General features: G+C 42.1%; 2 protein-coding genes across 4 annotated transcripts; both read left to right on the top strand.

Moving 5' to 3' along the window:
* Window positions 1-528: 528 nt before the first annotated feature.
* Window positions 529-13,838, top strand: LOC139540130 (uncharacterized). 3 transcript variants are annotated; one of them, XM_071343711.1, is made up of 13 exons: window positions 529-1,022; window positions 2,403-2,496; window positions 2,585-2,672; window positions 2,993-3,344; window positions 3,549-3,642; window positions 3,933-4,020; window positions 4,212-4,536; window positions 11,376-11,469; window positions 11,572-11,659; window positions 11,830-12,154; window positions 12,305-12,398; window positions 12,492-12,579; window positions 12,762-13,838. In XM_071343711.1, the coding sequence occupies exons 1-13, from the start codon at window positions 971-973 to the stop codon at window positions 13,368-13,370; spliced, it is 2,391 nt and encodes a 796-aa protein (XP_071199812.1). In that variant the 5' UTR covers window positions 529-970; the 3' UTR covers window positions 13,371-13,838. The 3 variants fall into 3 exon arrangements, with proteins under 3 accessions (XP_071199812.1, XP_071199813.1, XP_071199814.1); XM_071343712.1 differs by having other exon boundaries at window positions 884-1,022; window positions 2,598-2,672; XM_071343713.1 differs by lacking the exon at window positions 2,403-2,496 and having other exon boundaries at window positions 884-1,022.
* Window positions 13,839-19,988: 6,150 nt separating this feature from the next.
* LOC139540149 (ADP-ribosylation factor-like protein 1) lies at window positions 19,989-24,229 on the top strand. The gene is made up of 6 exons (XM_071343736.1): window positions 19,989-20,100; window positions 21,624-21,761; window positions 21,960-22,041; window positions 22,195-22,306; window positions 22,501-22,679; window positions 22,929-24,229. Exons 1-6 carry the CDS (start codon window positions 20,097-20,099, stop codon window positions 22,957-22,959), a joined length of 546 nt encoding a protein of 181 aa, XP_071199837.1. The 5' UTR covers window positions 19,989-20,096; the 3' UTR covers window positions 22,960-24,229.
* The last annotated feature ends 32 nt before the right edge of the window (window positions 24,230-24,261 follow it).

Here is a 24,261-nt window from a genome sequence, read left to right as displayed (position 1 = left end):
ACAAGTGGATTACCTCGAATGCACACCAAGTTCAGACGATACTGATACTCCTGACCGGCTGCCTAGACTACATATTGTTTTTTCACCGACATCCGATAGCAAGGGCTAAATGTTTCGTGTCCCTATATTAACAGGGGGCGTAGGACGGTCCTTAACGTCTTTCAGGTGGCTAGCTACTGTTAGTCGTTACCTATATTTTAAGATTGAGTTGAAAGAAGTATTGTAAACCGCATTGACAATTAGTACAGAAAATGTTTCCGTTAACAAACTGAAAATATTTTCTTATCCTCGGAATATGCTAGATTTGTTGTTGTTGAAAAAGCTAGCTTGTTCTCAAACAACTATGTGTCGACCTCACAGTTGTGGAAGTGGGAACAAACGTTTAGTTCCTGATGCCGTTGTTGTACCCCATGCTACAGGGTTACGCCACAGGAAAAAACCAATCATATTCGTTGAAATACATGACACTCCTCCCCCGATCGTAATAGGGTGCACCCTTCTTGGATCGTGCACAACCCTAACCAGATAGGAATACAGAAGAAAAACTGCATAACTTTTGTTAAAAATTTGAGTGCTTTCTGAGTAACCCTTTCACTTTGGTACCAACTCGAAATATTTATAACAGACGAATTTACTGGGTGTTGAAAATAGGAAATTTGTTTTGACTTATCCTGCTAGGTGGTTGGGTTGTCGTAACTAGCTACTTGATACCAAACGTTAGCTGCTAGCTAGCTAAACAACTAATCAAGGGCTGGCAAATCCTACATTCTTTGTTGGCAAATTGCCCCATACATTTGAGAAATAACCATTTCCCGAAGAGGAAAAATACCAACTATCAAACTTAAGGAGCTGGTGGATGCTGGATAGCTAACTACCACTGCCTACTAAGCTATTCTTATCCTCCTGGATGGAAAGCTTGTGTGCATGAGCACGCTTCCTTCCTGTACGTTCTATTCTCTAGCTGGTGCAAATGGAGTCAACGATGGACCCAACGCCTAATGTCACAGATAACTTGTATAAAAGTAAGTAGTAAATGTTATTAGCTAATTTCTTTCGTCTCATTTAGTTACCTACCATAAGGTAAATTGTCGCATGCAACTGCAGGCTGTTGTGGTAGTGAAGTCATTTATTGAATGGGTTGTTTTTATCCCCTCTGCTTCCGTTGTAGCGATACACAACATGGCCAAAAGTACGTGGACACCCCTTCAAATTAGTGGATTTGGCTATTTCATCCACACCCGTTGCTGACAGGTGTTTAAAATCGAGCACACAGCCATACAATCTCCATAGACAAACATTGGCAGTAGAATGGCCAGTGACTTTCAACGTGGCACCGTCATAGGATACCACCTCTCCAACAAGTCAGTTTGTCAAATTTCTGCCCCGGTCAACTGTAAGTGCTGTTATTGTGAAGTGGCTCAGCCGCAAAGTGGTAGGTCACACAACGGGGCCGCCGAGTGCTGTAGTGCGTAAAAATCGTTTGCCCTCTATTGCAACACTCACTACCGATTTCCAAACTGCCTCTGGAAGCAACGTTTGCACAAGAACTAGAGCTGTTCATTGGGAGCTTCATGAAATGGGTTTCCATGGCCAAGCAGCCACACACACAAGCCTAAGATCACCATATGCAATGCCAAGCATCGGCTGGAGTGGTGTAAAGCTTTCCGCCATTAGCTTGGAGTAGTGGAAATGCGTTCTCTGGATTGATGAATCACGCTTCACCATCAGGCAGACCAATGGACGAAGCTGGGTTTGCAGATGCCAATAGAACCTACCTGCCCAAATGCATAGTGCCAACTGTAAAGTTTGGGGGAGGAGGAATAGTGGTCTGGGGCTGTTTTTTTTATGGTTCCCGGCTAGGCCCCATAGTTCCGGTGAAGGGAAATCTTAACGCTACAGCATAAATTACATTCTTGACGATTTTGTGCTTTGAAATTTGTGGCAACAGTTTGGGGAAGGTCCTTTGCTGTTTCAGCATGACAATGCCCCCGTGCACAAGCAAGGTCCATACAGAAATGCTTTGTCAAAATCGGTGTGGAAGAACTTGACTGGTCTGCAAAGAGTCCTGACCTCAACCCCATCGAACACCCTTGGGATGAATTGGAACGCCGACTGTGAGCCAGGCCTAATCGCCCAACATCGGTGCCCAAATTTACTAATGCTCTTGTGGCTGAATGGAAGCAAGTCCCCGTAGCAATGTAACAACATCTAATGGAACGCCTTCCCAGAAGAGTGGAGGCTGTTATAGCAGCAAATGGGGACCAGCTCCATATTAATGCCCATGATTTTGGAATGAGATGTTTGACTTTCAGGTGTCCACTTACTTTTTGCCATGTAGTGTATCTAGTTGCAGCAAGCTATGGACTATTAGGTGATTACAATCCAATGTGTTTTGTTTACAGTGACTGAAGAGGACGTCAAGAGGTTAATAGAACTGCGTTCCTCCAATGAGGCTCTTTTCACAGGAAAAAGAAATGCTGCCAAGGTTGCCTGGAAGTATGTGAGGGTTGTCATATGTATGAAATTGTATACACCAGTATACCACAATCAGGGTGGTAACTGTTTTCTATCTTTAACTGTGCAGTGCAATTCTAAAGGGATTAGGTCTTGAGGGAAAGCTGACAGCTGACCAGATTGCCAAAAAGTGGGAAAATCTGAAGACTAGATACAAGGTAAAGTGTGTGTGCACTTGGAATAATGAAGTTGGGTGTTTACTGATATTGTAAATATTTACTGATCATGTCGTCAAAACAAAAAAGCTTCATCCCAGCAGAGGAGGCTGGTGGGAAGAGCTATAGGAGGACATGCTGATTGTAATGGCTGGAATGGAATTAATGGAACAGAGTCAAATGTGTGGTTTCCATATGTTTGATACCGTTCCATGAATTCCATTCCAGCCATTACAATGAGCCTGTCCTCTTATAGCTCCTCCCACCAGCCTCCTCTGCATCCCAGTCATAGTCCCACTTCTGTATTTGTCTTTTTCCTTTAGGATTTAAAATACCCTTTTCTTGGCAAGGACACTGTTTCTACTAGCATAGCCTCCTGGCCATGGTTCCAACTTATGGATGAGGCCATGGAAGGACGCCTCTTCAACAGCGCCCACGTTTTGGCGGTGGAATCTTTGTGTGGTGAGGATCCAGGTGCTCCCTCGCCATTAACCAACGAGAGAGAACAGGGGACCGAGGGTGCTGACATTTTGGAGTTCTTGATCAAAACGGAGATGGAGGACAGTGCAGGGACAGGGAACTTGGAAAACAATGCAACAGTTAACACTGATGCAACTCAGACTGGGGCCCCTACTACTATGGGCTGGCGAAGAATGTCAGAATGCTCATATAAAAGTAAGTGAGCTGAGCATACTCTGTGATTGTGTTGATAGGTTGATAGTTAATGATTTATTCAACCTTTATTTGTCCAGGAGGTCTGTCTAGAGTCTAGGTCTTTAGTAATTGTAGTTATTGATTGTTAGCAAGCTTGCTGCAAAAATAGTGTTACTTGATACAAAGTAATCATTCATATTACTGACATAGTTTTTTGCTCAACAGTGACAGAGCAGGAGACGGAGAGAATGATAAAGCTGCGTGCTGTGAATGAGGCCCTCTTCACAGGCAGAAAACATACTGCGAAGCCAGCCTGGAGGTGAATATGTCTGGGATGGACAGATGCAGACCATATTATTGCCCAGCAAATTCTGTTATTGTCTGTCCCTAATCCACCCCTAGCTCTTTCACACTTACATATGTCTAAAGGGACTGGACAGGCTAGCTAGGAAGACATTTTTACCTATCAGAAGGCAAAATGGAGCTATTACCCTATTGCTTACACCTATTTGATCATTTCAGATTTCGTTTAGTGTCTTAACTGAGAATTGTTTTGCAAATTATTGTCTCAAGTTAACCATTGTTGTTTGTCTCCATGTTTTCCTGCAGAGCTATTTTGAATGTGTTGGGTCTTCAGGGAAAGGTGACTACTGACCAGCTAGCCAAAAAGTGGGATAATCTCAAGAGGCGATATAAGGTAGTGTGAGAGAGTGATGGCAGTACTCAACTAGTGCAGTTGTGTATGTAACTTGTATTAGTGAACTTTCTCCTAATCTCTTGAAGTTATTATTGATTCACAATGTATCTCGCATCACGTCCTGCACAAATCTCCTCGCAAATTCCACTCCACACTGCTCTGTCCACTGTGTTGTTCCTCTTTTGGCGCAGGAGTTGAAATGTCCAGCCCGCGGCATGGAGAGCAACCCAAATTCCTGGCCCTGGTTCTACCGCATGAATGATGCTGTCGAGGGGCGTTTCGCCGGCTGCGCCCCCATCCTGACGCCAGTAGTAGAGGAGGGTGATGAGGAGTTTGAGCCCTCTCCACCACCAAGGAAGAGGGCTCGTCGCACACCAGGGAGGGGGGGGATGTCGGAGTTCTTGACAGAGTCAGAAATGGATGAGCTTGTAGAAACGGAGGATAGGGACGGTGCAGCCATGTTCCCAGGGGCCGCCATAGGGGAGTATCACAGGACCACGGAATTCTCATATAAGCGTAAGTGATGTTTTGCCTTTTTTAAAGGGATGATTTGCTCAAAATACAATATGACTGTACAAAATCATTATGATTTGCCACTTAGGCTGGTATTGGTTGACCCAGACAGTTTTTAAAGTGCATGTTTGAGTTATTTAGTTACGTTCACCATCTTGTGACCCTAACACGGAACCCAAACCGGCTGCGCGCGTGCGCCATCGTGCATAAATGTATTTTGTCCCCCTACACCAAACGCGATCACGACACGCAGGTTAAAATATCAAAACAAACTCTGAACCAATGACATTAATTTGAGGATAGGTCGAAAAGCATTAAACATGTATGGCAATTTAGCTAGTTAGCTTGCACTTGCTAGCTAATTTGTCCTATTTAGCTAGCTTGCTGTTGCTAGCTAATTTGTCCTGGGACATAAACATTGAGTTGTTATTTTACCTGAAATGCACAAGGTCATCTACTCCGACAATGAATCCACACAGCAGGTACCCACGTGCCATCTCCTCATTGGTTATACCCCCGTGGGTGATTGAAAGACGAACTGTTTTGCCGGTTGTCGTGGTAATACTATGAAAGTTTAGATGCCGATCACCAAAGATGAAAAAGCCTGGAAGGAGCAGAGATGACTAGAAACGATTCGGTTGGCCGTTTTATGTGTGGATTAATTGTCGGAGTAGAGGACCTTGTGCATTTCAGGTAAAATAACAACTCAATGTTTATATAAACTAACGACAGTCCGTTAGTTTACTACCGCAAACTCTGAACATTTTCATCTGGATCTTTGCAACTAGCTAAACGCAATCCCGGGTGACCACTCCTGGCTAGCGTTTCCATCCCGGAGCAAGCACCAATTAGCCTGAAGCTAGCCCGGCCAGGGCTCCTGTGCTACCACCGAAGCCCACTCCTGGGCTACAATATCCGGACCCCTTCTACTTCCGGTACGGGGCACGGAACCACGCCGATCCTCTACGACTGGAATACCGACATAATCTGCCCGAGGACTCCAACAGGCCCCTCAGGCGCGACGCCCGCTGAAGGCCCATTCTGCTAACCTGCTAGGCCTGCTAGCTACCTGGCGCTACCTGGAACCCTACTAATTCCACGACTGGTCTATCGATGTCACCGCACGAAGAGGCAAAAACAGACTTACCCCATCGCGACGTCCCCCAAAGGCTAACTTGCTAGCCCCGGTCTGCTAACTGCTAGCTTGCCTGCCCCGGTTTGCTAACTGCTAGCTTGCCTGCCCCGGTCTGCTAACTGCTAGCCCCTGCTAACTGCTTGCTTGCTAACCCGGTCTGCTAGCTTGCCAGCCCCGGTCTGCTGTTAGCTTGTTTAGCCCCGGCCTACTAACTGTTAGCTTGTTAGCATCAACCTGCTAACTGTCTGAATCGCCGTGTCCCCAGTCAGCCCAACCACTCACTGGACCCATATGTTCACTTGGCTACGCATGCCTCTCTCTAATATCAATATGCCTCGTCCATTACTGTCCTGGTTAGTGATTACTGTCTTATTTCACTGTAGAGCCTCTAGCCCTGCTCAATATGCCTTAACCAACCATGTTGTTCCACCTCCTACATATGCGATGACATCACCTGGTTTAAACGTCTCTAGAGACTATATCTCTCTCATCATTACTCAATGCCTAAGTTTACCTCCAATGTACTCACATCCTACCTTACCTTTGTCTGTACACTATGCCTTGAAACTATGCTATCGAGCCCAGAAACCTGCTCCTTTTGCTCTCTGTTCCGAACGTGCTAGACGGCCAGTTCGTATAGCATTTAGCCGTACCCTTATCCTACTTCTCCTCTGTTCCTCTAGTGATGTAGAAGTTAATCCAGGTCCTGCAGTGCCTAGCCCCACTCCCACTCCCCAGGTGCTCTCATTTGTTGACTTCTGTAACCGTAAAAGCCTTGGTTTCATGCATGTTAACATTAGAAGCCTACTCCCTAAGTTGGTTTTACTCACTGCTTTAGCACACTCTGCCAACCCGGATGTCTTAGCCGTGTCTGAATCCTGGCTTAGGAAAAACACTGCAATCTCCATCGCTAACTATAACATTTTCGGCCAAGATAGAACTGCCAAAGGGGGCGGTGTTGCAATCTACTGCAAAGATAGCCTGCAGAGTTCTGTATTACTATCCAAGTCTGTACACAAACAATTCGAGCTTCTACTTCTAAAAATTCACCTTTCCAGAAACAAGTCTCTCACTGTTGCCGCTTGCTATAGACCTCCCTCTGCCCCCAGCTGTGCCCTCGATACCATATGTGAATTGATTACCCCCCATCTATCTTCTGAGCTCGTGCTACTAGGTGACCTAAACTGGGACATGCCTAACACCCCGGCCATCCTACAATCTAAGCTTGATGCCCTCAATCTCACACACATTATCAATGAACCTACCAGGTACAATTCCAAATCCGTAAACACGGGCACCCTCATAGATGTCATCCTAACTAACTCGCCCTCCAAATACACCTCTGCTGTTTTCAATCAAGATCTCAGCAATCACTGCCTCATTGCCTGCATCCATAATGGGTCTGCGACCAAACGACCACCCCTCATCACTGTCAAACGCTCCCTAAAACACTTCTGCGAGCAGGCCTTTCTAATCGACCTGGCCGGGGTATCCTGGAATGACATTGACCTCATCCCGTCAGTAGAGGATGCCTGGTTATTCTTTAAAAGTGCCTTCCTCACCATCTTAAATAAGCATGCCCCATTCAATTAAAAAAAAAACTAGGAATAGATATAGTCCTTGGTTCACTCCAGACCTGTCTGCCCTTGACCAGCACAAAAACATCCTGTGGCGTTCTGCATTAGCATTGAATAGCCCCCGTGATATGCAACTTTTCAGGGAAGTTAGGAACCAATATACACAGGCAGTTAGGAAAGCTAAGGCTAGCTTTTTCAAACAGAAATTTGCATCCTGCAGTACTAACTCAAAAAAATTCTGGGACACTGTAAAGTCCATGGAGAATAAGAGCACCTCCTCCCAGCTGCCCACTGCTCTGAGGCTAGGAAACACTGTCACCACCGGTAAATCCACTATAATTGAGCATTTCAATAAGCATTTCTCTACGGCTGGCCATGCTTTCCACCTGGCTACCCCTACCCCGGTCAACTGCCCGGCACCCTCCACAGCAACCCGCCAAAGCCCCCACCATTTCTCCTTCACCCAAATCCAGATAGCTGATGTTCTGAAAGAGCTGCAAAATCTCGACCCCTACAAATCAGCCAGGCTAGACAATCTGGACCCTCTCTTTCTAAAATTATCTGCCCGATATTGTTGCAACCCCTATTACTAGCCTGTTCAACCTCTCTTTCGTATCGTCTGAGATTCCCAAAGATTAGAAATCTGCCGCGGTCATCCCCCTCTTCAAAGGGGGTGACACTCTAGACCCAAACTGCTACAGACCTATATCTATCTATATCTTTCAAAGGTCTTCGAAAGCCAAGTTAACAAACAGAATACAGACCATTTCAAATCCCACCGTACCTTCTCCGCTATGCAATCTGGTTTCAGAGCTGGTCATGGGTGCACCTCAGCCACGCTCAAGGTCCTAAACGACATCATAACCGCCATCGATAAGAGACATTACTGCGCAGCCATATTCATCAACCTGGCCAAGGCTTTCGACTCTGTCAATCACCACATTCTTATTGGCAGACTCGACAGCCTTGGTTTCTCAAATGATTGCCTCGCCTGGTTTACCAACTACTTCTCTGATAGAGTTCAGTGTGTCAAATCAGAGGGCCTGTTGTCTGGACCTCTGGCAGTCTCTATGGGGGTGCCACAGGGTTCAATTCTCGGGCCGACTCTCTTCTCTGTATACATCAATGATGTTGCTCTTGCTGCTGGTGATTCTCTGATACACCTCTACGCAGACGACACCATTCTGTATACTTCTGGTCCCTCTTTGGACACTGTGTTAACTAACCTCCAGACGAGCTTCAATGCCATACAACTCTCCTTCCGTGGCCTCCAACTGCTCTTAAACGCAAGTAAAACTAAATGCATGCTATTCAACCGATCACTGCCCGCACCTGCTCGCCCGTCCAGCATCACTGCTCTGACTTAGAATACGTGGACAACTACAAATACCTAGGTGTCTGGTTAGACTGTAAACTCTCCTTCCAGACTCACATTAAGCATCTCCAATCCAAAATTAAATCTAGAATCGGCTTCCTATATCGCAACAAAGCATCTTTCACTCATGCTGCCAAACATACCCTCGTAAAACTGACCATCCTACCGATCCTCGACTTCGGTGATGTCATCTATAAAATAGCCTCCAACACTCTACTCAACAAACTGGATGCAGTCAATCACAGTGCCATCCATTTTGTCACCAAAGCCCCATATACTACCCACTACTGCGACCTGTACGCTCTCGTTGGCTGGCCCTCGCTTCATATTCGTCGCCAAACCCACTGGCTCCAGGTCATCTACAAGACCCTGCTAGGTAAAATCCCTCCTTATCTCAGCTCGCTGGTCACCATTGCAACACCCACCTTTAGCACGCGCTCCAGCAGGTATATCTCTCTGGTCACCCCCAAAGCCAATTCCTCCTTTTGGCTGCCTCTCCTTCCAGTTCTATGCTGCCAATGACTGGAACGAACTACAAAAATCTCTGAAACTGGAAACACTTATCTCCCTCACTAGCTTGAAGCACCAGCTGTCTGATCAGCTCACAGATTACTGCACCTGTACATAGCCCATCTATAGTTTAGCCCAAACAACTACCTCTTCCCCTACTGTATTTATTTATTTATTTTGCTCCTTTGCACCCCATTATTTCTATTTCTACTTTGCCCATTCTTCCATTGCAAATCTACCATTCCAGTGTTTTACTTGCTATATTGTATTTACCTCGCCACCATGGCCTTTTTTTGCCTTTACCTCCCTTATCTCACCTCATTTGCTCACATTGTATATAGACTTATTTTTCTACTGTATTATTGACTGTATGTTTTGTTTATTCCATGTGTAACTCTGTGTTGTATGTGTCGAATTGCTATGCTTTATTTTGGCCAGGTCGCAGTTGTAAATGAGAACTTGTTCTCAACTAGCCTACCTGGTTAAATAAAGGTTAAATATTTTTTACTTTAAGACATGGTCAGTCAATGCGGAATATGTCAAGAACTTTCAGTGTTGCTTCAAGTGCAGTCGCAAAAACCATCAAGCACTATGATGAAACTGGCTCTCATGAGAAATGCCACAGGAAAGGAAGACCCAGAGTTACCTCTGCTGCAGAGGATGAGTTCATTAGAGTTACCAGCCTCAGAAATTGCAGCCCAAATGAATGCTTCAGAGTTCAAGTAACTGACACATCTCAACATCAACTGTTCAGAGGAGACTGCATGAATCAGGCCTTCATGTTCAAATTGCTGCAAAGAACCCATTACTAAAAAGGACACTAATAAGAAGAGACTTGCTTGGGCCAAGAAACATGAGCAATGGACATTAGATCGGTGGAAGTCTGTCCTTTGGTCTGATGAGTCCAAATTTGAGATTTTTGCAGAGTAGGTGAACGGATGATCTCCGCATGTGGGGTTCCCACCGTTAAGCATGGAGGATGCTTTGCTAGTGACACTCAGTGATTTCTTTAGAATTCAAGGCACACTTAACCAGCATGGCTACCACAGCATTCTGCAGCATTACGCCATCCCATTTGGTTTGCACTTAGTGGGACTATCATTTGTTTTTCAACAGGACAATGACCCAACTGTGTAAGGGCTATTTGACCAAGATGGATAGCTGCATCAGTTGACCTGACTTCCACAATCACCCGACCTCAACCCAATTGAGATGGTTTGGGATGAGTTGGACCGCAGAGTGAAGGAAAAGCAGGCAACAAGTGCCCAGATTATTGGTGAACTGCTTCTAGACTGTTGGAAAAGCATTCCAGGTGAAGCTGGTTGAGAGAATGCCAAGACTGCAAAGCTGTCAAGGCAAAGGGTGGCTACTTTGAAGAATCTCAAATATAGCACTTTTGTTTGGTTACTACATGATTCCATATGTGTTATTTCATAGTTTTGATGCCTTCACTATTGTTCTACAATGTAGAAAATTGTAAAAAAAAATGAAAGCTGGTACTTTATACATTTACACTGAGTATACAAAACATTAAGCACACCTGCTCTTTCCATGACAGACTGACCAGGTGAAAGCTATGATCCCTTATTGATGTCACTTGTTAAATCCACTTCAATCAGTGTAGATGAAGGGAGGAGACGGTTAATGGAGGATTTTTATACCTTGAGACAATTGAGACATGGATTGTATGTGTGTGCCATTCAGAGCGTGACTCAAAATTAGGAAAGTCTTCCTAATATTTGGTATTCTCAGTGTATATTCTGGTCTCTGGTCTTGATGCAAATTTCCTGTAATATTATCCATTTTGCCATGGGGGTTTTGTTCTGTGTATTTAAATACTGTATTCTCAAAAGCTCATTCTATTGCATTTTAGTTACAGTTTAAACACCGCGTATTTATGTGTATACTGGAATCTTGACATGGCTCACTAATATATCTACTGTGTAAATTCATCCGGTGTGTGTGTGTATGCGTATGCGTATAGATTGCATTTGGGTTAGTGCTATTTGGGTTGTTAATTGGATTAATTCGGAAATTTTCTTGTTTTTGATATGTATTATTATTTGTGTACTTGATTTACATTTTACTACATTGTTAGGAGTTATTATCATAAGCATTTCGCTGCACCCACTATAACATCTGCTAAACTGTGTACGCGACTGATTAACTTTGATTTGAACAAGTTACTTCGATAACAGGTATTTGTGAAGAATAACACTAGTTGTTATACTTGCTTGCATTACAGTGACTGAGGAGGACACCAAGAGATTGATAGAGCTGCGTGCATCTAATGAGGCTCTTTTCACAGGAAAGAGAAATACTGCCAAGCCTGCATGGAGGTGAGTTGGCTTGTGTTGGAAGAAAGTATTTGGCTAAATAAAAATCTGCTATTTCCAGTCAATGTACTCGGTTTATTTTGTAAATCCCTTATTTCTCTGCAGGGCAATAGTAAAAGAGATGGGCCTCGCAGGCAAGTTGTCTGCTGATCAGGTCTCTAAAAAGTGGGACAACCTGAAGACAAAATTCAAGGTAATGTAACTAGTGTACAATCTCACCTTGTTTGTCAGAGCCTGTGTGTTTACTTTCGCATGTATGTAAACATCCATGCTTATTTGTGGTACCGGAGGATGAGTACCGGAGGATGGGTAAGTCTCTAAGTTTTATCTCCCAATAAGTTTAGATCTTCTTTTGTCCTTTAGGACTTGAAGTACCCGCCACGTGGCATGGAGAACCAGAGCAGCCCTGCCTCCTGGCCTTGGTTCCAACTTATGAACGATGCCTTCGAGGGCCGACTGGCCGGGAGAGCCCCCAAAATAACGCCTGTATGGATGAGCGAGGAAGACTACTTGTTTGTATCCTCACCGATGCCTACAGAGAGAGACCCGTGTCCCATGCCAGAGAGTAGTGGGATTTCGGAGCTGGAAGAGGCAATGGGACCAGGGGACACAGATGTGGATGGAACGGTTACGTTCATCGATGCCAGTGGAGAGGAGTGCCCCACACCTTTGGAATTCTCCTATAAAAGTCAGTACCATTTCTTCATGTCTCAGAATGTACTTTTTAAGGAGGATAAAATAGACTTTTAAAATGTAAAACTTCAGGAGTTAAAAATGTATGAATGTTGACAAGATATGAGGTAAACAAATATCCACTTTATTTTTGTTTTGATGACAGTGACAGAGCAGGATACGAGGAGGCTGATCAAGTTGCGGGCTGCCAATGAGGTTCTCTTCACTGGGAGGAGAAATGCTGCCAAGACTGCATGGAAGTTAGTAGGATTTAGTATGAAAATAAATGTCAACGACAAAGCAATGAAGTCAGATATGCATTATCAAAACTCATTGATCATGTTTGTGTGCAGGGCCATTTTAAAAGAGTTGGGTCTCCTGGGAAAGGTATCAACTTACCAGGTGGCCAAGAAGTGGGACAACTTAAAGAGGAGATATAAGGTAAACGATCAAGTGTTTGCTGTTAATGTGTGCAACATGAAATAAACCAAACTGTAAGTGGATACAAATCTGAATGTCTTTAGTGAAGGACCAATCCTTCCTAATGCACATGCATTGCTCAAACACTGTAGTCTGCTCTGTGTTTGTGTTCTATAGTTTGTCCCCTGTTGTTCTCTGAACAGGACCTGAAGTACCCTCCTGTGGGCATGGAGAGCATGGCAGACAATGCTGCTTCCTGGCCATGGTTCTACCTCATGAACGAGGCCATGGAGGGCCGCCTCGCTGCCAGCGGACCTGTCCTGACCCCTATAACGGATGGCGACGACCCAAAGCCTTCCCCTTCGCAGCCCATTCGAAGTAGAGGACGCCCGTTGCTGGACAGGGGCGACACCACACTGGAGTACGACCAAGAGATGTATGCGGACCCCGCCACAGAAGAGTGCCACCGGGCCACAGCGGAGTGTGAGAGGGCCCTGAGAGAGGAGAGGTTGGGTAGGGGGCCAGCTGGTGCCACTGCTGCTCACAAGGGAGTGACACTGGAGAGAGAGTGGGAGATGGTGGAGAGGGAGAGGGCAGCGATAGAGGGGGATAGAGCGGCAGTGGACAGAGAGCGGCAGTGGCTGGAGAGCGAGAGAGCCAACTTGGCAAGAGAGAGGATGCTGTTGGAACAGGACAGGATGGTCCTGGGGAGAGAGAGAGAGGCCTTTGAGAGCCAGAGGGCAGCAGTGGTGATGAACAGCGCTACAGTGGTGCACACTGGACACATCAACCACTGTGGGATGGGGATGTAGACTGATGTTATAGACTGATTGGAAGCCAAGGACTGATCAAGAGCTTTCAAGTTACTTGGAGAACAGACTTTTCAGCATGTTTTCACCTTATTGGCTCGAGATTAATCTCTTTTTACACTATCTCTAAACTTAATGGTTTGTTCAACTAAACCAGTGAGAGATTTCAATCTGTGACACTGCTCACTTGTTTTGAATGATATTTGGAAATTTGTCTGTTGTCTTTCTTTTGACAGAAAAGGCTAATGATATAAGCCTTAAAAGTTTTTGTGATTTGACTCAAAGTTATTCCAATGACCTCATACTGTCTTTTCAATCTTGGTAGCAATTACAGTATATTGTAATAAAAGAAAAATAAGCACCATAAGTGAGAGAACTGGATGCTTATAAAAGTTATAACTTTTAAAATGTCTCTGTGAAAGCTGTTTTCACTTTCAAACAATAAAAATGCTGTAAAGTACTGCTAAAAAAGTATGGAAGTGAATTATTGTTTGAAAAATCTAATCACGGTAGGGGAGAGGGTTAAGTTGAGCCATTGTTTTACATTTAGCATCACTCAGTCAAGGGAAATGTACGGTGCATTCGGAAAGTATTCAGACCCCTTGACTTTCCACATTTTGTTACGTTACAGCCTTATTCTAAAATGATGGAAAAACAATTTAATCAAATCTACACACAATACCCCATAATGACAAAGCAAAAACAGGTTTTACAATTTATTTGCGAATTTATAAAAAATTATACGGATCACATTTACATAAATATTCAGACCCTTTGCGTAGTACTTTGAAGCACCTTTGGCAGCGATTACAGCCTCAAGTCTTCTTGGGTATGACGCTACAAGCTTGGCACACTTGTATTTGGGGAGTTTCTCCCATTCTTCTCTGCAGATCCTCTCAAGCTCTGTCAGGTTGGATGGGGAGCGTTGTTGCACAGCTATTTTCAGGTCTCTCCAGAGATGTTTGATCGGGTTCAAGTCCGGGCTCTGGCTGAGCCACACAAGGACTTTCAGAGTCTTGTCCCGAAGCCACTACTGTTGTCTTGGCTGTGTGCTTAGGGTCGTTGTCCTGTTGAACCTTCGCTCCAGTCTGAGGTCCTGAGCGTTCTGGAGCAGCTTTTCATCAAGGATCTCTCTGTACTTTGCGGCGTTCATCTTTCCCTTGATCCTGACTAGTCTCCCAGTCCCTGCCGCTGAAAAACATCCCCACAGCATGATCCTGCCACTTTTTCCATGTACAGTGCCTGAAGAAAGTATTCATACCCCTTGACTTATTCCACATTTTGTTGTGTTACAGCCTGAATTCAAAATGGATTCAATATTTTTCTCACCTATTTATACACTATACCCAATAATGACAGAATGAAAACATGTTTTTCAATGTTTTTGCAAATGTATAAAATTAAATACAAAAATATCTAATTTACATAGGTATTCAGACCCCTGAGTCAATACATGTTAATCACCTCTGACCGCGATTACAGCTGTGAGTCTTTCTGAGTAAGTCTGTAAGAGCTTTGCACATATGGATTGTACAATATTTGCACATTCTTTTTTAAATTTCTTCAAGCTCTGTCAAGTTGGTTGTTGATCATTGGTAGACAGCCATTTTCAAGTCTTGCCATAGATTTCCCAGCCAATTTGAGTCAAAACTGTAACTACGCCACTCTGGTACATTCAATGTAGTCTTGGTAAGCAACTGCAGTGTATATTTGGCCTTGTGTTTTAGGTTATTGTCCTTATTCTAAAACGTATTAAATTGTTTTTTTTTCTCATTTATTGACACACAATGCCCCATAATGACAAAGCAAAAACAGCTTTTTAGAAATGTTAGCAAATGTATTAAAAACTGAAATATCACATTTACAAACCGTACCTACAGGGGTCTTAAAATTCTAAATCTAATGTCTAAATGATCCTTGGTATGACCATCTTAAAACAATTCAATATGTTAGCTTAGTAGAAATCCAACCCTGGGCTATAAGGGCAGGAATATGACCCTTCCATTTGAAATGATAAATGTTTCTTCCATAGTTCAGAGAGAAATTGACAATTCATTTTACAGCGTCAGATCCTCAAAGTAACAGTATTTTAACATCTTCCAAGAATAGCTATTCATATACAATATGCAACATAAACATGTAATTAATGAGAACATCAGTTCAGAATCTGTAAAAGTCCCACAAATCCTCCATTATGAAATGGGCCCCTGCCCACGGGCGAGTAGCAGCATAATGGGCCATGACAGACAGAGAGGGGACAGGGGAGACTTCACCTCATACCAGCGTGGATGAAATGATGACATTACCCAGTCAAATCAAATCAAGCTTTATTTATACAGCACATTCAAGACATGGAATGCAACACAATGTGCTTCACAGGAAAAAATGAACAATCAAAATAAAAACAAATATTTACTACACAAAAAACATAAGAGGATAAAAACTAAAGAATAACAACTGAATGACTAAAAAGCACCCTGAGGAAAAGCAAAGCTAAAAAGGTGTGTTTTAAGATCTCTTTTAAATTTGTCCACAGTTTGGGCCCCCCTCAGGTTCTCTGGCAGGGTATTCCAGAGGCTGGGGGCATAATAACTAAAGGCTGCCTCTCCATGTCTCTTGGTCCTAGGCTTTGAAGGCCAGTGACAGTAGACCTGAGGGACCTACTGGGTACATAACTCAAAAGCATGTCTGACATGTATTGTGGTGCACAATTGGGAATTTATTTAAAAACCAACATAAGAATCTTAAAATGAATTCTAAAACTCACAAGCAGCCAGTGCAGAGACCTTAAAATTGGTGTAATGTGTGCTCTCTGTCTGGTCTTGGTCAGTACCCGTGCTGCAGCATTCTGTATGTTTTTCAGTTGACCAATGGCTTTCTTGGGTAGACCAGACAGGTGAGCATTACAGTAGTTAAGCCTACTTCTTATACATTACATTTACATTTAAGTCATTTAGCAGACGCTCTTATCTATAGAAGCATGGATGAGTCTTTCTGTACCAGCCTGAGAGAGAAACGGCTGCACCTTGGCAATCTTTATTGTCCATTAATTAAAATGTGGGGCCATATTCTCAGATTCTCTCATTGTGCTTTGGCTATAACAATAAGTACCTCGGTCTTTAGCTGGAGGACATTTTGACCCATCCAAGTATTTCAATCACTAATACAGTCTAATAATTTATCAGTGGAACTAAAATCCTCTGGTGACACAGAAAAGTAAAGTTGTGTATCGTCTGCATAGCAGTGAAAATCAATGCTGTGCTTTCTGATAACTCTGCCAAGGGGTAACATATAAACTGAACAATACCGGACCCAAAATTGAACCATGTGGAACGCCACATGTGATACATATTTTCTTTGAGTTATGTTCACCAAGGGTGACAAACTCTCGAAAGGTTCAATAGGTCCTAAACCAATTTAGGACCAACAGTGTCAAATGCAGCACTTAAATACAAGAGTTGGACAGAGAGCTGTTTGGCTTCTGTGTTACCACTTTAAGGCTGTCTCTATGCTGTGGTGGGCCCAAAAACCAGATTGGATTTTTTTTTAAATACAGTTTGCACTTAAAAAATTATTTTGCTGTTTGTAAACCAATTTCTCCAGAATTGTGTTTCAAGCGGCACATAAGAATCATTAGTACAGCAAACATTAACAGTCCTCACATCAACCAAACAAACCAAATCCCATTATACAGTGGCTTGCGAAAGTATTCACCCCCCTTGGCATTTTTCCTGTTTTGTTGCCTTACAACCTGGAATTTAATTAGATTTTTGGGGGGGTTTGTATCATTTTATTTACACAACATGCCTACCACTTTGAAGATGCAAAATATGTTTTATTGTGAAACAAACAAGAAATAAGACAAAAAAACGTAACTTTAGCATGCATAACTATTCACCCCCCCAAGTCAATACTTTGTAGAGCCACCTTTTGCAGCAATTACAGCTGCAAGCCTCTATAAGCTTGGCACATCTAGTCCCTGGGACTTTTGCCCATTCTCCAAGAAAAAACTGCTCCCTCTCCTTTAAGTTGGATGGGTTCCACTGGTGTACAGCAATCTTTAAGTCATACCACAGATTCTCAATTGGATTGAGGTTTGGACTTTGACTAGGCCATTCCAATTGAAATTTTTCACCTTAAACCACTCGAGTGTTGCTTTAGCAGTATGCTTAGGGTCATTGTCCTGCTGGAAGTGAACCTCCGTCACAGTCTTAAATCTCTGAAAGATTGAAACAGGTTTCCCTTCAATTCTGACCAGTTTCCCAGTCCCTGCTGATGAAAAACATCCCCATACCATGATGCTGCCACCACCATGCTTCACTGTGGGGATGCTATTCTCGGGGTGATGAGAGGTGTTGGGTTTGTATCAGACATAGCGTTTTCCTTGATGGCCAAAAAGCTACATTTTAGTCTCATCTGACCGGAGTACCTTCTTTCATATGTTTGGGGAGTCTCCCACATGCCTTTTGGCGAACACCAAACGTGTTTGCTTATTATTATTTATTTTTTTAGCAATGGCTTTTTTTCTGGCTACTCTTCTGTAAAGCCCGACTCTGTGGAGTATATGGCTTAAAGTGGTCCTATGGACAGATACTCCAATCTCCGCTGTGGAGCTTTGCAGCTCCTTCAGGGTTATCTTTGGTCTCTTTGTTGCCTCTGATTAATGCCCTCCTTGCCTGGTCTGTGAGTTTTGGTGGGCGGCCCTCTCTTGGCAGGTTTGTTGTGGTGCCATATTCTTTCCAATTTATAATAATGGATTTAATGGTGCTCCGTGGATGTTCATTATTTTTATATAACCCAACCCTGATCTGTACTTCTCCACAACGTTGTCCCTGACCTGTTTGGAGAGCTCCTTGGTCTTCATGGTGCTGCTTGCTTGGTGGTGCTCCTTGCTTAGTGGTGTTGCAGACTCTGGAGCCTTTCAGAACAGGTGTATGTATACTGAGATCACGTGACAGATCATGTGACACTTAGATTGCACACAGGTGGACTTTATTTAACTAATTATGTGACTTCTGAATGTAATTGGTTGCACCAGATCTTATTTAGTGGCTTCATCGCAAAGGGGGTGAATACATATGCACGCACCACTTTTCCATTTTTTGTTTTTTAGAATTTTTTTGAAACAAGTTATTTTTTTCATTTAGCTTTGAACTATTTTGTGTATGCCTATGACATGAAATCCAAATAAAAAAAACATTTAAATTACAGGTTGTATGCAAAAAAATAGGAAAAATGGCAAGGGGGATGAATACTTTTTCAAGGCACTGTAGATACTCTAGTCCAGTGCAACTTCTAGCATGTGGGCAGTTGTGAAAAAAGTACCCAATTGTCATACTTGAGTAAAAGTAAAGATACCTAAATAGAAAATGACTCAAGTGAAAGTCACCCAGTGAAATCCTACTTGAGTAAAAGTATTTGGTGTTAGATATACTTAGTATCAAAAGTAAATGAAATTGCTAAATATACTTAAGTATCAAAAGTAAAAGTATAAATAATTTCACATTCCTTATATTAAGCAAAACAGACAGCACAATTTTCTTTTTTTTATTTACGGATAGCCACGCCAACACTCAGACATAATTTACAAACAAAGCATGTATTTAGTGAGTCCGCTAGATTTAGACAATTTTACTGTCCTGCTAAGCATTCAAAATGTAACGAGTGTTTTTGGGTGTCAGGGAAAATGTATGGAGTAAAAAGTACATTACTTTCTTTAGGATTGTTGTAAAGTAAAAGTTGTCAAAAATATAAATAGTAAAGTACAGATACCTCAAACTACTTAAGTAGTTCTTAAGTATTTACATTTACATTTTAGTCATTTAGCAGACGCTCTTATCCAGAGCGACTTAGAGCGACTTAGAGTGCATACATTTTATTAAATTTTTACATGAGACAAGGATATCCCTACCGGCCAAACCCGGCCAAACGACGACTATGCCAATTGTGCGTCGCCCCACGGATCTCCCGGTTGCGGCCGGCTGCGACAGAGCCTGGGCGCGAACCCAGAGACTCTGGTGGCGCAGCTAGCACTGCGATGCAGTGCCCTAGACCACTGCGCCACCCGGGAGACCGGTTCTTAAGTACCCACTGACAGTTAGACACTGAAAATGAAAGCCAGAGATAGGTTTTTAAAGCTTTTGTTTGTATATTGTATGCTGTATTTATTCATTAACATGTTGCTTATTTGTATATTTGTTAGCCAATTTATCTGTTATTGTATATTAACCTATATATTTATCTGCTTTTTGAAGTGTGATTGTACTCAATATTCTATGTGACTATAAAACAATTCGCACTAAATAATATGTCATGTTTTTTATTGAAACTATTATGAGTAGCAGTTATTTTTAATACAGACAGGAGTATTTCACGATGTGTCAATGCAGGCAGCCATATCAAAACTTTGATCCACTAAAGTTTGAGGTATCCACGGTGTGGTCTTCAATTCGTGCTATAAGTTATTTTCTCCAAACATTAATGTGTACTTTTTTCATATTTACAATGTTGGGACTGTACCGTATAATGTATGATTGTAATGTAAAAGAGTAGACCATCAAATCACCAGTACATCCCTGAAAATAGGTGGCGATAATGTCCTAATAACTGCGCTGTCAATGTAAACAAACCCAAAAGAAAGAAGAAGAGACGCCACTCAATATACAATACATATTTTCCTACAAAAAGCTTTGCATACTGATTGATAACAGGGACTGTTATTAGTCAAAAATGGGTAAGATTCGTTGCTACTTTACAGTTTGCTTCTAGAGTTATCGACAAAATTGTACATGAAATCAATGTTTAGCCACTGATTAATGTCTGACCATCATCTGCCAACGTTTTATCTTAATATTTGGTTGTATGCCTTAGTGTTAGCATTAGCTAGCTAGGTAGGCTGTTGTGGTAAATGTACGATTTCCTATGAATAAATTATGATTATTTGGTTATTCTTTGAGGTATGCCAAACGGACGTTTGCTATCCAGTCAATGTCTAAAATACAGATGTCGACATGTTGCTCTACTAGCTGGGTCGTTCCACTAGTAGAGTACATTTTGGGTAGTGTAACTTTGTCCAAGAAAACTATTAATTTCACCTAACATTCTATCATAAAAAGCTAATTTTCAACTTAATAAAAAAATATGTTTTCCCATCTCAAAGGGTTAAGATGGGAAAAATGTTTTCATGTTTTTCAGATTTATAGGAATATTTGAACCCACTTTACACCAACCTTTCCTAACATTTTAACCATCATTGCAAAGCCCTAGTTATTTTGTTGCCATTTTCTGTTGGTTTTTTTTGGTGGAAAACTGAGCAGTCGAGCAACACGTTAACCCTCTTGCCCATAGATAGATTGAATAGAAATGTTTTAACAATTTCAATCTGCTGAAGCTTGCATTCAATTGCCCTTCCCTGTTGCACACAACACGCTTATATTCCCCCTGTCATGAGGGGATTTATGCGTGATTTAAGATGAAAACCTCAACCCTTTTACTTTATTGGCATTTGGTCTTTTTTGTTTTACTTGCAATTTATTTAAATGTAAAAAAAGACTATGAAGTGCCTTTGAAGTAACAGTGTTGACCATAACAGGGTTGAGGTTTTCATGTAAGCTTGTGTGCAACAGGGAGGGGCAATTGAATGCAAGCTTCACACAAATTGAAACTGTTAAAACATTTTTAGCTAATCTATCTATGGACAACAGGGTTAACGTGATGCTCGACGGGCTCCGTTTTCCACCACAAAAGAAAATGGCAACAACATAACTAGGGCTTTGCAATAATGGTGAAAGGCTGGGGTTAGTGATCTTCCTAGAAGTCTGAAAAACATGACGAGGGACATGTCAAAAGGCAGATTCTTGCCACTTTAGCAAGTCTTTATTCATATAAAAATCTGATTTTAGAAAATTTTCCATATGGTCTATATTAAATGGCACGCCAATAATGGTGTACAATTTCTACTTAAAATATCTAAGGGAAACACCCAGCTATCTACCTGAATTACTGGTTTGACCCTCGCAGGCATCTCGTATTACATATTCAAGAAAATAATAACTTTCTGACACGTGAAAGTGAATGCATACCAGACAGTGCTATTATGTCTTTAGTAGAATTCCTTTCACAATGTGATGCATTTAGCAGACCTGACAGTTGACATTAGTGTTTGTCCTTTGAAGTTATCTGTATAGTTTGACAAATGATATGAGTAAAGTATTACCACTTTAATCTTCTTTATCCCTCCTGCCTTGTTAAATCTAGGTGGGTTCTTCTCCAGTCTTTTTTCTGGCCTGTTTGGCACCAGGGAAATGAGGATACTGATCCTGGGGTTGGATGGAGCTGGGAAAACCACAATCCTTTACAGACTTCAAGTTGGGGAGGTCGTCACCACTATTCCCAGTGAGTGAAAATACTGAACTTCTCAGTGCTGAGGAACACTCACATTGATGGCCTAACTCCTGCATGCCCATACAATGGTATGTCTTGCAACAGATAAATTGGTCACTGAAATGGCTCATGCAGAGAATGACATGCAAACAGTTATGATTAACCTACATTACTAGAAATTTGTTGACTTACCATTCTCTTCTTTTTCAGCCATTGGTTTCAACGTGGAAACAGTGACATACAAGAATCTGAAGTTCCAGGTGTGGGATCTTGGAGGGCAGACCAGTATTAGGTATTGAGACATTCCTGACTTCAACTTATTTATTGTAGCATATGTCTCACACATATCTGAATATTGCAACCATCAGCAGTCAGTTTGTCAAGAGTCAACCAACAAGTGTATTGGTTACCCTAATGTTTCTTCTTGCATCTCTCTCTGTTTCAGGCCTTACTGGCGCTGCTACTACTCCAACACTGATGCTGTTATCTATGTAGTGGACAGCAGTGACAGGGACAGGATGGGAATCTCCAAGTCTGAACTGGTGGCTATGCTTGAGGTATGAGTAATGTGGCTTTAGTAGCTTGTATAAAAGCCGTTCATACTTGAATATGTTTACTGGTCCCATGGCTCACACTAGCTCTTTTTATCCATGTACTTGCTATATTTTGATGGAATTGTGAGCTAAACAGCATGTGCAGTCACAGACTAGGTTTCCAGATATAGAGGGCTCTGTCTGTATTCTCTCTGCAGGAGGAGGAGCTGAAGAAGGCTATACTGGTGGTGTTTGCCAACAAGCAAGACATGGAGCAGGCCATGACTCCCACTGAGGTCGCCAATTCCCTGGGCCTGCCAGCACTCAAAGACAGAAAGTGGCAGATCTTCAAGACCTCCGCCACCAAGGGAACAGGGTTGGACGAGGCCATGGAATGGTAATGGAATAGGAACCAAATGAATGAGGCTGTTTAGTTACGAATAAGGCAGTTTTTGTGTGTGTGTGTGTGTGTGTGTGTGTGTGTGTGTGTGTGTCTTTCAGCTGTTAAGATGATGACAGTTTTAACTTATCATTAAATTAATAACATGGTTTGCATTAGGAACAAAAAATATGAATGACAAGCTGAGGAGTCTTTCAATATACAACAACAAAACTGTATAATTTTCTGTTTCTTCTTACTCCTTAGGCTGGTGGAGTCTCTCAAGAGCGGACAGTAACCTCAGCCTAACACCATGCAAATAAATGTGACTTCCCGCCGCATATTTATGCTCCTGGGCCTGTTTCCCAAAAGCATAAATTCATCGTTAGAATCTTCGTTGGAGCATTGTTAAATCTCTGAGCTGTTTCCCAAAACCATCGTTACTGAAGTTGCACTTGAAAACGCTCATTATTTACCGACTGCCTCACCACTCGTAGAACAGCTAAGTGCATCGTTATGTTTTTGACCTTTTGTGTCACTTTATTTATAGAAGATCTCTGCTAAACATAGAATCAAGATGTTCATCTCTCTGATTGTGACTACCGATAACTTCAGAACAAAGTTGACTACAAATACAAAGTTGCTAAAGTCTTTGCAATTGTTACAAACAAGTGAAGGATAAAAATATGCTTCAAATTAAAACCGAGATGACTGCATTAAAAGATAAATAGGCTACATGTGTCTATATATTTCAATCATATTGAAATCAATGTCATGTTCAATCAATTGAATTCTATTTTGCCTATTATTGTCTGTATCTGTAATTTTTGCCTCAAAATATTTCGATGTGTAACAACATGTGCGCAATGATGTGCTCAATATGTGATTTTGTGCATTATTGGGTAAGCATTATAAGTTGCCTCAATATTTGCAGCCAGCCACAGGTGGTAATATCTCTCTAGGAGCTGATCCACCATTAGGATTTTGGAGTAAGATTTGAAAGGAGAAAATTGATTTGAGAGCAGCGCTGCTTTTGTTTCGATCCTATCAGTGTCAACACATGGTCTAACAACGCTTTTAGTGAACGTTCATTCTGCATGTTGTTTTGAGAAACGGACGTTACATCTTCGGCCGTTGTAAGAATGAGGCATCATTAAAACACTCCTAAACCAAGTTCCATGGCTATCAGGAAACCGGACCCTTGACTGAGTGGTTTGCCTTGTTGCAGGGGACATCCTAAAGATGGACTTTTTTTTTTATTGCTGTCCCTGAGTCCCCTAGCTTCCATTTAGTTCCTATCAGTTTCCCTTTTCTATTCCTAGTACATTCAGCTAGGTGGACTCGTTTTTGAGTGTATAGTGTGTGTATATATATATATCTTTTTTGTTGTTGTTGAAATTATGGATATGTGGTTGTCTCTGTTTTTTTTTGTGTGCAGTGACTCATTGGTCCTGATAAGTTGGGTTAATTGATTTTTTATATTTATTTATGTACCTTGATAATGGCGTTAATGATAATGTAAATACAAAATTATGAATTAAATAAATCTACATCGTATTTGCAAGTGATGGCGGTTACTGGTATTTTAATTTACATATTG

Source organism: Salvelinus alpinus, chromosome 15 (assembly GCF_045679555.1).
Source record: "Salvelinus alpinus chromosome 15, SLU_Salpinus.1, whole genome shotgun sequence".
NCBI classification, from domain to species: domain Eukaryota; kingdom Metazoa; phylum Chordata; class Actinopteri; order Salmoniformes; family Salmonidae; genus Salvelinus; species Salvelinus alpinus.
This window is presented reverse-complemented; position numbering and strand designations above follow the sequence as displayed.

Coding starts and splice junctions, on each gene's coding strand:
- LOC139540149 (XM_071343736.1), top strand. Junction 22,042..22,194: donor GGAGGGCAGACCAGTATTAG/GTATTGAGACAT, acceptor TCTCTGTTTCAG/GCCTTACTGGCGCTGCTACT. Junction 22,680..22,928: donor TTGGACGAGGCCATGGAATG/GTAATGGAATAG, acceptor CTTACTCCTTAG/GCTGGTGGAGTCTCTCAAGA.
- LOC139540130 (XM_071343711.1), top strand. CDS start 971: ATGGAGTCAACGATGGACCCAACGCCTAATGTCACAGATAACTTGTAT. Junction 12,155..12,304: donor TTTGGAATTCTCCTATAAAA/GTCAGTACCATT, acceptor TTTTGATGACAG/TGACAGAGCAGGATACGAGG. Junction 12,580..12,761: donor ACTTAAAGAGGAGATATAAG/GTAAACGATCAA, acceptor TTCTCTGAACAG/GACCTGAAGTACCCTCCTGT.